Source organism: Primulina huaijiensis, chromosome 4 (genome assembly GCF_012295235.1).
Source record: "Primulina huaijiensis isolate GDHJ02 chromosome 4, ASM1229523v2, whole genome shotgun sequence".
NCBI lineage: Eukaryota > Viridiplantae > Streptophyta > Magnoliopsida > Lamiales > Gesneriaceae > Primulina > Primulina huaijiensis.
The window spans coordinates 13,254,807-13,267,783 of record NC_133309.1 but is presented as its reverse complement, the minus strand read 5'-3'; the positions used below and the strand labels follow the sequence as shown (position 1 = coordinate 13,267,783).

General features: G+C 40.3%; 1 protein-coding gene across 1 annotated transcript; it reads right to left on the bottom strand.

Moving 5' to 3' along the window:
- Positions 1-4,474: 4,474 nt before the first annotated feature.
- Positions 4,475-5,301, bottom strand: LOC140974906 (uncharacterized). Its single transcript, XM_073438395.1, has 2 exons — positions 4,674-5,301; positions 4,475-4,623 (listed from the first exon to the last, which is right to left on the bottom strand). Exons 1-2 carry the CDS (start codon positions 5,299-5,301, stop codon positions 4,475-4,477), a joined length of 777 nt encoding a protein of 258 aa, XP_073294496.1.
- Between the last annotated feature and the right edge of the window lie 7,676 nt (positions 5,302-12,977).

Below are 12,977 nucleotides of genomic sequence, written 5' to 3'. Positions count from 1 at the left end.
GTTTTGAAAAATTAAAATCCAAAAAAAAATTTCTCAAAAGCCTAAGAGCGTCTTGGCCCCCTTGCCGCGTAGGCTGGCCGCCTAGATCCTTTTCGGTGCGTTCAAGCGACGCTTAGCTCTTAGGAGATGCGTAGGCAACCGCTTAACCCGAGTTTTAGAACACTAGACCGTCCTAAATACATGCCTCACAACCTTTAAAAAATGTGCGCAATCTAAATTGTAATCTCTGCTTAGTTCACCTTAGATTGCCTTCGAGTTATTGATCAATAATTTTTATTTTTATTTTCAACAATGGGGTGGGGAAATTCTATTTACGTAAATCACACAAGCAGGACACTGTAATTAAATATCGTTTGGATATTGGGGTTTCACCCATGATACTAGGAGAATGGACGATTGACATACATTTTTTGTATTTCAACGGGTGCTTCGATGCTAGGATATGAACGATGTCCAAAATGTTAATCAAAGGTTAGAAACATATCCATACATATTTATTCATATGATACTTTGCATAAATCCGTGTTTTAAAAATAGAACTGACCGTGAAGGAGAAACTTGTCATTGTCACTGTAGCGTCCTTACCCGAGCCACTACTAAACAGACTAATAAGCATGCAACATTAAATCTTAATAACAACAATTAAACAGCGGAAACCAAATAACTTAATCATCTTACAACCCAAACGACAACAGAACAAACAACAGCAGTCTTAAACATTAATACAATCATATCGAAAACATAATTCTGAACGAGAAAACGATAAACCACACATAAAACCTCCACTGGATCACCACCGAAAACCCAACTGCTCTAGCCACTGCCCTGGTCGTCCACACCGTCCAACCTAAGACCTGCCCCGTGGAATGGGGCGCCCAAGATGAAAACAAGGACGTGAGCGACAATCGCCCAATACGAGAATGTACGAGTATACAAACTGATATGAGGCATGTGAAATGCAATATGCTCGGATAACAAGGATCAAGTCAAGAATCTCATGCTCAGTCTAGAGGCGCCTGAGTGTGTAGTCTCTGATCTACCCTAGGCATGTTTTGCCTCCCACACTCATCATCAAGACGTGGACCTACAATGTCCACGTCATCAGAGCCCGCGGGTCCCGTCGGACACTGTAGCTCTCGATGCCCTATCGTCAACAATACAGAATAGGGCTGAGCGGTCCCAACAAACGAGGTATATCTCAAAAGATATCAGGCTCAACATGATATGTCATGCATAATATGCCAAAGCAGTAAAACATGTATAATGCAACACATAAATATGCAGCATATAAGTATGTATACTACGCTTGGATATCTCAGTCAGTACATCGCGTACCTCACTAAAACAATCTGACAGAAAGCACTTAACCTAGACAATACCAACAATATGAAATCACTATCACACCAGATTCTGAATTACCAAATATGCTATAAAGTTCTTCCTAAAGGCTTTAGGATTATACTTGCGTCTGTCGTCAGCCCGCTGATGATGTCTCGATCTCAGTTCACCGACCCCTCCTCGAGTCGACACTAGCTCCGAAACTTCCCGACACCAAAGTGCCCTAATAACTGGCTAGAAAACCTAAGGTAAAAGACTAAAACTCTCTCTCTCTCTATGAAGGATGCGGTGAAGGAAACAAAAGAATTCGGATTCCATTTATAGGCTGTATCCGGACTATTTCCGAAATCTGAATCAATCTTTTCTACCACGTGTCAGAATCTCATTCGTCTGGTTGGATTTCTCGAGATAACGTAATCGGAAGTAGATCGGGTTATCCATTTAAAATTCGGTGGATCCAACATATTAATCCCAAATTATCAATTCGTTAATAATACTAATTAACAACTCTTTAATTATCTCTTAATTAATACTTCATTCAAAATAAGAATTCTGGTCATTACATCCTTACCTCATTAAAAAGATTTCGTCCTCGAAATCAGAACTGAAGTACAAAACAACTGAATAAAATACAACTCATGATTACAAAGGTACAACTCAAAACAAATGTGGATACTCTGAGCGCATACGACTCTCTAACTCCCAAGTCGCATCTGTAGTACTTCGACGTTGCCATTGCACTAGAACAAGTGGAATGGTCTTGTTTCTGAGCTTTTTCTCTTTCCTACCCAGGATTAAAAGTGGCTGCTCGACATAAGTCAAGTCTTCTTCAAGTTGAACATCTGTCGGACCAAGAACGTGCGATTCATCTGCTACATACCGTCGTAGCAAAGATACATGGAAGACATTATGAATGCTAGACAGATACGGCGGCAAAGCCAATCGATATGCCAAATTTCCAACACATTCCAAGATCTCAAAAGTCCAATGAATCTTGGGGCTAATTTCCCCTTGAGTCCAAATCTCATCACCATGCGAAATGGTGAAACTTTAAGGAAAACTTTTTCCCCTGATTGAAACTGTAGAGGTCTACGCTTTGTATTCGCGTAACTCGATTGACGATCTTGTGCAGCTTTAATTCTCTTCTTAATCAATTCCACTACATCAATTGCTTGTTGCACTAATTCAGGTCCTTGAACTTGTCGTTCTCCTACTTCGTCTCAAAACAATGGAGTACGACAACGTCTACCATATAATGCTTCGAATGGAGCCATACCAATGCTGCTGTGATAGCTATTGTTATATGTAAACTCCACAAGCGGCAGATGATCATGCCATGCTGGTCCAAAATCCAAAGCAGAAGCACGCAACATGTCCTCGAGTGTCTGAATAATCCTCTCAGACTGACCATCGGTCTCTGGATGATAGGCAGTACTCAGACTCAATGTCGTTCCCAACGATTTTTGAAAACTTCCCCAGAACCTTGAGGTAAAACGTGGATCTCTATCACTAACTATACTTGTTGGCACACCATGATATTTAAGAATCTCTTGGATGTATAGTCTTGCCATGCGATCGAAACTATATTCCCGACTATGCGCAATTCATTGAAACTATTTTCACAATCATGTGTCCATTCGAACTGCACATTCTTACACGTCAGCTGTGTCAATGGTTTGGCAATCTGAGAAAATCCTGAGATAAATCTCCGGTAATATCCTGCCAAACCTATAAAACTTCTTATCTCTTGAGCTGATTCCGGTCGTGCCCAACTCAACACTGTTTCGATCTTGCTAGGATCCACTGATATCCCATATTTGGATATAACATGTCCTAAGAAGACAACTCTGTCGAGCCAAAACTCGCATTTGTTCAACTTGGCATACAGTTGGTGATTACTTAAGGTTAACAACACAATCCTTAAATGTTGTGTATGTTCTTCAAGGCTACGAGAGTATACGAGTATGTCATCAATAAAGACAATGACAAACTTGTCAAGATACTCTTGGAATACTCGGTTCATCAAATCCTTAAATATTGCTGGAGCATTCGTCAAACCAAACGGCATCACTAGAAACTCGTAATGCCCATACCTTGTTCGAAATGCAGTCTTGGGGATATCACGTTGATGAACTCGAAGTTGATGATCCCCAGACCGTAAATCGATCTTCGAGTACACTGAAGTTCCTTGCAGTTGATCAAACAAGTCATCAATCCGTGGTAACGGATATTTATTCTTGACTGTTACTCGGTTCAACTGTCGATAATCTATGCAAAGCCGCATAGACCCGTCCTTCTTTTTAACAAACAACACTGGTGCTCCCCAAGGAGACACACTGGGTCTAATGTACCCCTTGTCAAGAAGATCTTGTAACTGTTGCTTCAACTCTTTCATCTCCGTTGGTGCCAATCTATAAGGTGCTCTGGAGATAGGTGCGGTTCCTGGTACCAACTCTATCTCCGCTTCCCGTTCTCTCTCCGGAGGAAATCCAGGAATCTCATCGGGGAAAACATCAGGAAATTCATCGACAACTAGAATGTTCTTCACGTCGATCACATCCTTCGATACGGCAACAACATAAATGAGGTATCCTTCTCCTCCTTTCGCTAAAGCCCGTTGTGCCTTTACAGCAGACACTACTGGCATTGGAGGTCGAGCTCCCTCACCGAAGAAAAGCCAATTCCCGTCTCCTTCTGGATGAAACTGAACGAGACGTTGATAATAATCTACCGTCGCTCTATACTTAGTCAATAGGTCGATTCCCATAATACAATCGAAATCTTCAATAGCCAATATCATCAAATTGGCAGACAAGTATTTTCCCTCAAACTCTAACAAACAGTCTACTACAAGTCGCTTAGCTAAATCCTCTTGTCCCATCGGTGTAGACACCGACATCAAAACATCTAATGACACGTAGGGTAGTTTATGGTTCTTAACAAACATTGATGATATGAATGAATGTGATGCCCCAGTGTCAATTAATACATATGCAGGAATACCACATAAGATAAAATTACCTGCAATGACTCTCTCGTTTTGCTCCTCAGCTTGTTCTTGGTTTAGGGCAAACACTTGCCCTTGAACTCGTGGACGTTGCTGAGATCCTTGTGATATTCCACCATGACGAGAACCTTAAGCAGGAAAACCTTTCTGTTGTACAGTGGCCTCAGACTGTTTTCTACTGTAAGACCCTGCCATAGAACCTCCGCCTACACTCTGATTCTCCAAATTAGGACAATCCCTCTTCATGTGACCAAAACCACCACAGTTGAAACAAGCACCTGTTACTTTTCGACAATTTTCCGTCTGGTACATTGCAGCTTTTTCCTACCAAAGCTTTGCACCCCTCCAGAACCTGAAGAAGAAGAAGATGCAGACTTCTTGAAAGACTGACCTCTCGGTCCCAACAAACTAGAACTTTTGCTAGCTTGCATAGCCTTCCTCCTAGCAATACTGATCTCTGCTTGACGACAACGATTTACTAATCCTTCGTACGAAGTAGGATCGTCACAGACTGAAACCCGATCAAAAATCTCTTGGTTAAAACAATTCAAAAAGTGAGAATATTTTGCTGCAGAATTCTCACTGATGTGAGGAGCGTACGGCAACAGATCCGTAAAACGCTTTTGGTAATCCTCAATGCTCGAATCTCCTTGCTTAATGGTCAACAGTTCCATCTCCTTCGCTCGACGAAGAGCTGCCGGAAAGTGATGATTGATGAAGGCCTGACGGAAATGTTCCCAACGAATCCGCCCATGCTGCTGAACTAGAATGGCAGAAACAGGTTTGCACCATTTCCGAGCTTTTCCTTGGATCATGAAATCGGCTACCTCCATCTTCTCGTCCTCGTCATAGTGCAGCACTCGAAAACAATGCTCCATGATATCGACCCAAGCTTCAGCAACATCAGCATTCTCATCTTCGGTCAACTGTGGAGGTCCAATCTTCATGAAATCCATAATGTTGACACGGTTTGTAGAACCCGTAAATTATACTACGTATAAGCCATGCATAATTCCTAGTATTTAAATTAAAATGATTTTATTGCATGAGTATTTAAATTCTTTTCTTTAAATATATTTATTTCATGCAGTAGTTTAATTACTACATTTTCAGTTAAATAAGTGAGGCCGGACTGGAGTTGGAGTATTGAGATAAAAATTTAATATTAAGAAAACATTCTTAAAAATTTATTTAAGATAAATAATAAGTCATTTTAAAATAAAAGAAGGTTTAGGGATTTATTTAATTAACTTTAGATAAGTTGTAAATAAATTTTTTATGTCCAATAATTTAATTAAAAGCCTAAAATAAAATATGTGACCAATTGAGATAAGTTAATCTAGACTTATTTTAATTAAGAAATTATAATTTAACATGATAGTAAATTTACCTTTAAGATTTAAATATTTAGCCATGCATGCAAAATAATTACTAAACTAAACCAATTAATTAATTTACTAAAATACTTAATGGGTAGATAAAACTTTAAAATATTAAAAATACAAGATTTAAGCAATTTTCCCTCCATCTAATAACAAGAAAATCGGCCACCTCCTTGAAGATTTGATATGGATTGACAACTCACCACCTTAATTCAATTCCTTAATCTTTTTCTTGATATGATAATCCCTTCTTTTAATCACCAAATAAATAAATAAATAAGCAATATCTTTGCCTTGTTTTTGATTGAAAATCTCGGCCATCACTCCCCCTAAATCACCCCTCAATCCAATAATATCATACCCCATTCCATATCTCACTAGCACCTAGGATGGAATGAATTGCATTGCCATTCTACCACCCCATTTAATTAGTAAACTTCTCATTCATTTCCTAGACACTTTCTCCCTCACCATTCTCGAAATTTCAGAGCATTTTCAGACAAGAAAAATCGTGTGAGGCTTGAGAGAAAACAAGAGAGAAAAACAAGAAGCAAAGCACTCCGTCTCCTCCGCATCGCGTCGTCGTAATCGTTTGTTTTCTTTCAAAACAAAAATCCAAAGCATGTCTATATTTCTTTCACTCTTCAATCAAGCCATATAGATATTTTAAACATAGCACGTACATGAATTTATTGCAAGAAAACCGAAATACATGATGGACATTTTCGAAAATGCATGTGCAGAATTTTCTGTTTTCTTTCATGCTTCACGGTTCACTCGCTTTTGGTGTTTCAGGTGGTTGGCTCGTGTCCAGGCTCCCAAGGCGGCATCTAGACATGTATTAGGACATGTTAGGACCATGTTGGTTCATTCGTTCAGCCCCATACTCACTGAAATACATAAATGACAGCAACTTCCCCATGAGTGTCATATTTAGTTCGATTTTTCTGTCAAGTTGCTGTCAAGGAAAGTGTCTGATCTTGGCTGCCCTATGGGCCTATAGCCATGGTTAGAACACCTCCCTAGCATGTCTAAGACGTGACCAAGTCGCCCCTTTGAGGCTTGGTCCATGGTGGAATCGGCTTTAAATCAAAAGAACAAGAACAGCCCCTTTCCCGTCGGCCCCTTCATTTTTCAGTAGGTGGGGTGTCGAGTTTGTGGTGTGGTGTGGATCTTGGTTTGCTTTTTAGCCCTTAGCCACGGTTCATACCATACCCCTTGATGTCTAGATTGTGCCATGGCCAATCAAATGGCCACCGGAATGGTCCATGACAGCAAGCGAAGCCAATCACCCCACGCGTGCAGCTTTTGCTCTCGGCAGGAGTGTGGTCGCATTCCTGGTATGGTGCGGATTGTGGCTGGCCTAGGACCCTTAGCCATGGTTCCAACCTTCCCTTAGAATGTTGGTAAAAGGTTCTGGTCGGTGGTTCAAGCCCCAATGGCCATTAGCCTCGCAAACGACGCAAGGAAACCAAAGCACAACTGCTGTATTTTGTGACAGCAACTTGCTGCGGCGGTTCAGTGGCTCGTTCGAGTTCTTGGTTGGCTTTTAGCCTATGGCCTTGGACTGGACAGTGCCTCATCAAGTTGGGAAGGTCATGTTTTTGGCCTTTCGTGATTCGGATCATTTTAGAGGTCGTACGAGAATTTACGGTGCAATGTGCCAAAATGACTCTCGAAAGAGCGTTTTACGTTTTTGGCCTCCATTCACTAAATTTCGAGTACTGTAAATTTAGGAGCATTATTTCATCATTTTAAGGGTATTTTAATCATGACTAATCGTTGGTTCAGTGTTGGTTCGGGTTGGCTCGGAGTCATGATTAAATACGAAGTTGTTGGGTGTAATTGTCTCGTTTTTGGATTCAATTACAAAGTTTAGTCAAGTAAATCATTTGCATATTTTTCATGACATAATTAGGTCACAGCGAGCCTGGGAACGGTCCAACCCTTATGGTAAAAAAAAAAATTTATACGGGATAATTAATTACGCTATTTAATTATATTACGTGCATAAAATGTAAAATATTCATTTTTGAGATTTATGCGATATTGCTTGTGGTCACTTTACTATCATAGGATTATTACTTCACCCGGTCGTCAGTTATCGGTTCAGTTCAGTTCATTCCGGTGGCTACTTACCGGTCCCACCCAGTATACTGTGGCATTAGTCTGATCAGACGTACATTATTTTACCCGGTCGTCAGTTACCGGTAAGTTCATTGCAGTTTAGGGGGCCACTTGCGTATAACATAATCTCAACAGAAAATTATTACACGTTATTTTATGGCAGGGCTCTACGGAGCAAACATTTCACTTACTATTTTCAGTTCAGTTATGGACGTATTACATTTAGTCATGGCATGATATTTTCACCTTGCATGCGATTTTATTATTATTACTTGTTATTTACTATATATGCATGCTGAGTCTTTAGACTCAATAGACTTGATTGTTGTAGGTACCGATGAGGTCGGGGCCGAGGGCGGGGACCAGTGAGCTTGCTTTGGTCGGCAGTAGTGGAACCCGAGGACCTCATTTTTTTAGCATTTACTGTTTTGGCTCAAACATTTCCTCGTTGTTGAATTATTTTTAATTATTATTTTGCAAATGGACATTTACTTCCGCTGCTATTCCCGAACACCAAACTTTATTTATGAATATAGCATTTTAATTAATGAAAAAGAAAATTTTTAAATTTTTCCGCAAATTTTCAAGCACGAATTTTGAGGCCTCTACACGGTTCCTACGTCTCCTTTCATCATGATCTCGGTGACGTCTTCCGTCACGATCTCTATGACGATGTTCACGGCCAGCCACATCGTCGCCATAACGACCATGTCCCACACTTCCGTGACTGCTTCCATCTCCTGACATCTGAAAGGAAACCAAAATCAACCTCTAAATCCTCAAAACAAAATTACTAATGTACCAAAAATCTTCGCATGCTCTGATATCACCAAATGTAGCGCCCTTACCCGAGCCACTACTAAACAGACTAATAAGCATGCAACATTAAATCTTAATAACAATTAAACAGCGGAAACCAAATAACTTAATCATCTTACAACCCAAACGAATACAGAACAAACAACAGCAATCTTAAACATTAATACAACCATATCTAAAACATAATTCTGAACGAAAAAACGATAAACCACATATAAAACCTCCACTTGAACACCACCGAAAACCCAACTGCTCTAGCCACTGCCTTGGTCGTCCGCACCGTCCAACCTAAGACGGGTCCCGTGGAATGGGGTGCCCCAAGATGAAAACAAGGACGTGAGCGACAATCGTCCAATACGAGAATGTACGAGTATACAAACTGATTTGATGCATGCGAAATGCAATATGCTCGGATAACAAGGATCAAGTCAAGAATCTCATGCTAAGTCTAGAGGCGCCTGAGTGTGTAGTCTCTGATCTGTCCTAGGCATGTTTTGGCTCCCACACTCATCATCAAGACGTGGACCTACAATGTCCAGGTAATCAGAGCCCGCGGGTCCCATCGGACACTGTAGCGCTCGATGCCCCATCGTCAACAATACAGAATAGGGCTGAGCGGCCCCAACAAACGAGGTACATCTCAAAAGATATCAGGCTCAAAATGGTATGTCATGCATAATATGCCAAAGCAGTAAAACATGTATAATGCAACACATAAATATGCAGCATATAAGTGTGTATACTACGCTTGGATATCTCAGTCAGTACATCACATACCTCACTAAAACTATATGACAGAAAGCTCTTTACCTAGACAATACCAACAATATGAAATCACTATCAAACCAGATTCTGAATTATCAAACATGCTATAAAATTCTTCCTAAAGGCTTTAGGATTATACCTGCGTCCGTTGTCAGCCCGCTGATGATGTCTCGATCTCAGTTAACCGACCCCTCCTCGAGTCGACACTAGCTCCGAAACTTCCCGACACCAAAGTGCCCTAAAAACTGGCTAGAAAACCTAAGGTAAAAGACTAGAACTCTCTCTCTCTCTGAAGGATGCGGTGAAGGAAACAAAAGAATTCGGATTCCATTTATAGGCTGTATCCGGACTATTTCAGAAATCTAAATCAATCTTTTCTGCCACGTGTCAGAATCTCATTCGTCTGGTTGGATTTCTCGAGATAACGTAATCGGAAGTAGATCGGGTTATCCATTTAAAATTCGGTGGATCGAACATATTAATCCAAAATTATCAATTCGTTAATAATACTAATGAACAATTCTTTAATTATCTCTTAATTAATACTTCATTCAAAATAAGAATTCGGGTTATTACAGTCACTTCGTAGGTGCCTAAAGGGTAACTGTAACCCTCTGACCCGAATTCATAAAATAACAGCGGAATTTAAAATTTTTTTTTTCTTGAAGGAAAGAAGGTTTAAAATACATTTCCTTATAGTCAAAAGCATACACATGATCAATCAAATGATACAACAAAAAAACAAAATATCACTTTTATGATCATGTCCAAAATGTTATCAAAATAATCTTTCCTTCCTTCATTTCTATATGCATATGACTCCGGCCTCAATCAACGTCCCGGCTCGTCGCTCTTATCTGCATCACATGAAATAACTAAAATGAGTATAAAACTCAGCAAGTGGAAATCTTACATAGCAATGTACATATCACACTCTGAAAACATGGCTTTTAAAACTTTAAATACCATCAACTCTGAAACATGAATATCATAGAATGAATAACAATAACGATGGTATTTCTCTTTTCTCTGTTGGATTGATATCTATATAGTAACTCTGTCTCTGTACCTATATCCCATCGATATACATCGATAACTCTGAGGGATATAAGCCTATGGTCGTTGATCAACTAATTGCATGCAATCTCTGACTATGTATCTATCAATCCAATAAAACATTTGAATTCTCTCTTTGGCATTAAAACAAACACTTTGAAGACTCTATTTTCTTTTGTATTCCCTTTAACATAATTGAGACATAAGAATGTCTCTAATATACAACAAGGTGTATTAATACATAGCATGAATCAAATGGAAGGGAATAACACTTTAAAACCATTGAAACACAATACATATATTATCATGTGAGCACAAGGAAATGAATTCCACTTACAACACTTGGAACCTTGAATCTATACCCTTGGTACACAACCTACAACAATAAACCATAATTTGCACCATCAATAACCCAATAATCACAAACTCATACCATTAAATCCATAAAACCAACACCATCAACAAACCCATGATTTCTCCCAACACCAAAACCAAGAATAAACTATACCACAAGCTTACCTTAGCTCCTTGAACCCACAAGAACCTTGATCACACTTCAATAATCCAACAAGTAGCTTGAATCAAAGAAAGGAAATGAAACCCTAACCTCCCCTTGAGAGAAAGAACCGAGAAAATGGGAGAAGAAATGAGAAAAATGAACCAACTCTTGCATTATATCACTTAAATCTCGAAAACACGCTTCTACTGTTCATGCACCGCGGGTGCGCTACATACCTCACCGCGGGTGCGGTGTGCCTTCGGCACCTCAACCAAATTTCTGAAATCGACGACCGCGGGTGCGGTACCTATCCCACCGCGGGTGCGGTGTCTCTTCGGCAATTCCACAAATTCTGCAATAAAGACCGCGGGTGCGCTGCACAAATCACCGCGGGTGCGGTCTGCTCTCGGCCAAAACAACTCTATGCAACAAAAATCGAATCGCAACGCTGATACAACACAACTACCCATCAACTAATATCAACAATACCACAAAACAATAATAACCAACAATACTATGACCCATAATCACAACTCTTAACATCTAAATCAAACTTAATCTTAACCAAATAATCCATAAACATACGAAATCTTAAACTGTACCGTTCACCAGGCTTGGATATTACAATCTCCCCTCCTTAGAGGAAATTTCGTCCTCGAAATTGACGTCACTGCACAAACAACTCAGGATACTTCTCTTTCATCTCATCCTCTGGTTCCCACGTGGCTTCTTCAATCAGATGATTCCTCCAAAGGACTTTAACAATGCCGATCTCTTTGTTCCTCAACACTTTAACTTTGCGATCCAGAATCTGGACCGGAATCTCTTGGTACGTCAAATTCGGCGTCAAATCCAATGGCTCGTGGCGAAGAACATGGGAAGGATTCGCAATATATTTCCTGAGCATAGAGACGTGAAAAACATTATGAACTCTGTCAAGATCTGGCGGTAGGGCTAACCTGTAAGCTCGATCACCAATTCTATCCAAGATCTCAAATGGGCCAATAAATCTCGGACTCAACTTTCCCTTCTTGCCAAACCGCATCACACCCTTAAGAGGTGCTATCTTCAAGAACACATGATCGCCAACCTCAAACTGCAATGGCCTACGACGCACATCGGCATAACTCTTCTGTCTCGACTGCGCTGTCTTCATTCTCTCTCGGATAATAGCAACAACATCAGCAGTTTGTTGGACTAACTCTGGACCCAGCATCTTCCTCTCACCAATCTCATCCCAATACAAGAGAGATCTACACTTCCTACCATAAACTGCTTCATACGGTGCCATGCCAATTGTCGCTTGGTAGCTATTATTATACGTGAACTCAACAAGAGGCAATTTAGAATTCCAGCTACCAGGATAATCGATAGTACAAGTTCTGAGCATATCCTCTAAAATATGAATAACTCTCTCTGATTGACCATCGCTCTTGGGGTGATATGTTGTACTAAATGCTAACCGTGTACCCATAGCTCTGTGCAAACTCTTCCAAAAATCTGAATTAAATCTAGGATCACGATCAGACACGATCGACACAGGAACACCATGAAGTCTAACAATCTCTGCTATGTACTCTTCGGCATACTGGTTCATGGAATATGTCGTCTTGACTGGAAGAAAATGCGCTGACTTGGTCAATCGATCAACAATAACCCAAATAGAGTTAAAACCTTTCTGCGTTCTGGGAAGACCAGTCACGAAATCTATCGTAATGTGCTCCCATTTCCATTGAGGAATCGGCAATGATAACAATGTCTCAGCAGGTCTCCGGTGCTCGATCTTCACCTGCTGACAAGTTAGGCACTGAGAAATAAACATGGCAATATCTTTCTTCATACCTGGCCACCAATAGAGTCTACGAAGATCCTGATACATCTTAGTGCTGCCTGGATGTATCGAGTATGGCGCTGTATGTGCCTCTGTCAAGACGTCTCGCCGAATATCATCACCAGCAGGAATGCAAATACGGCCTCTAAACGT

What these genes read in the sequence shown, in the direction of transcription:
- LOC140974906 (XM_073438395.1), bottom strand. Translation starts at nt 5,301, where the DNA reads ATGGATTTCATGAAGATTGGACCTCCACAGTTGACCGAAGATGAGAAT. An exon ending in TGGAGGGGTGCAAAGCTTTG is followed by an intron (nt 4,624 to 4,673) that starts GTAGGAAAAAGC and finishes GAAAAGTAACAG; the next exon opens with GTGCTTGTTTCAACTGTGGT.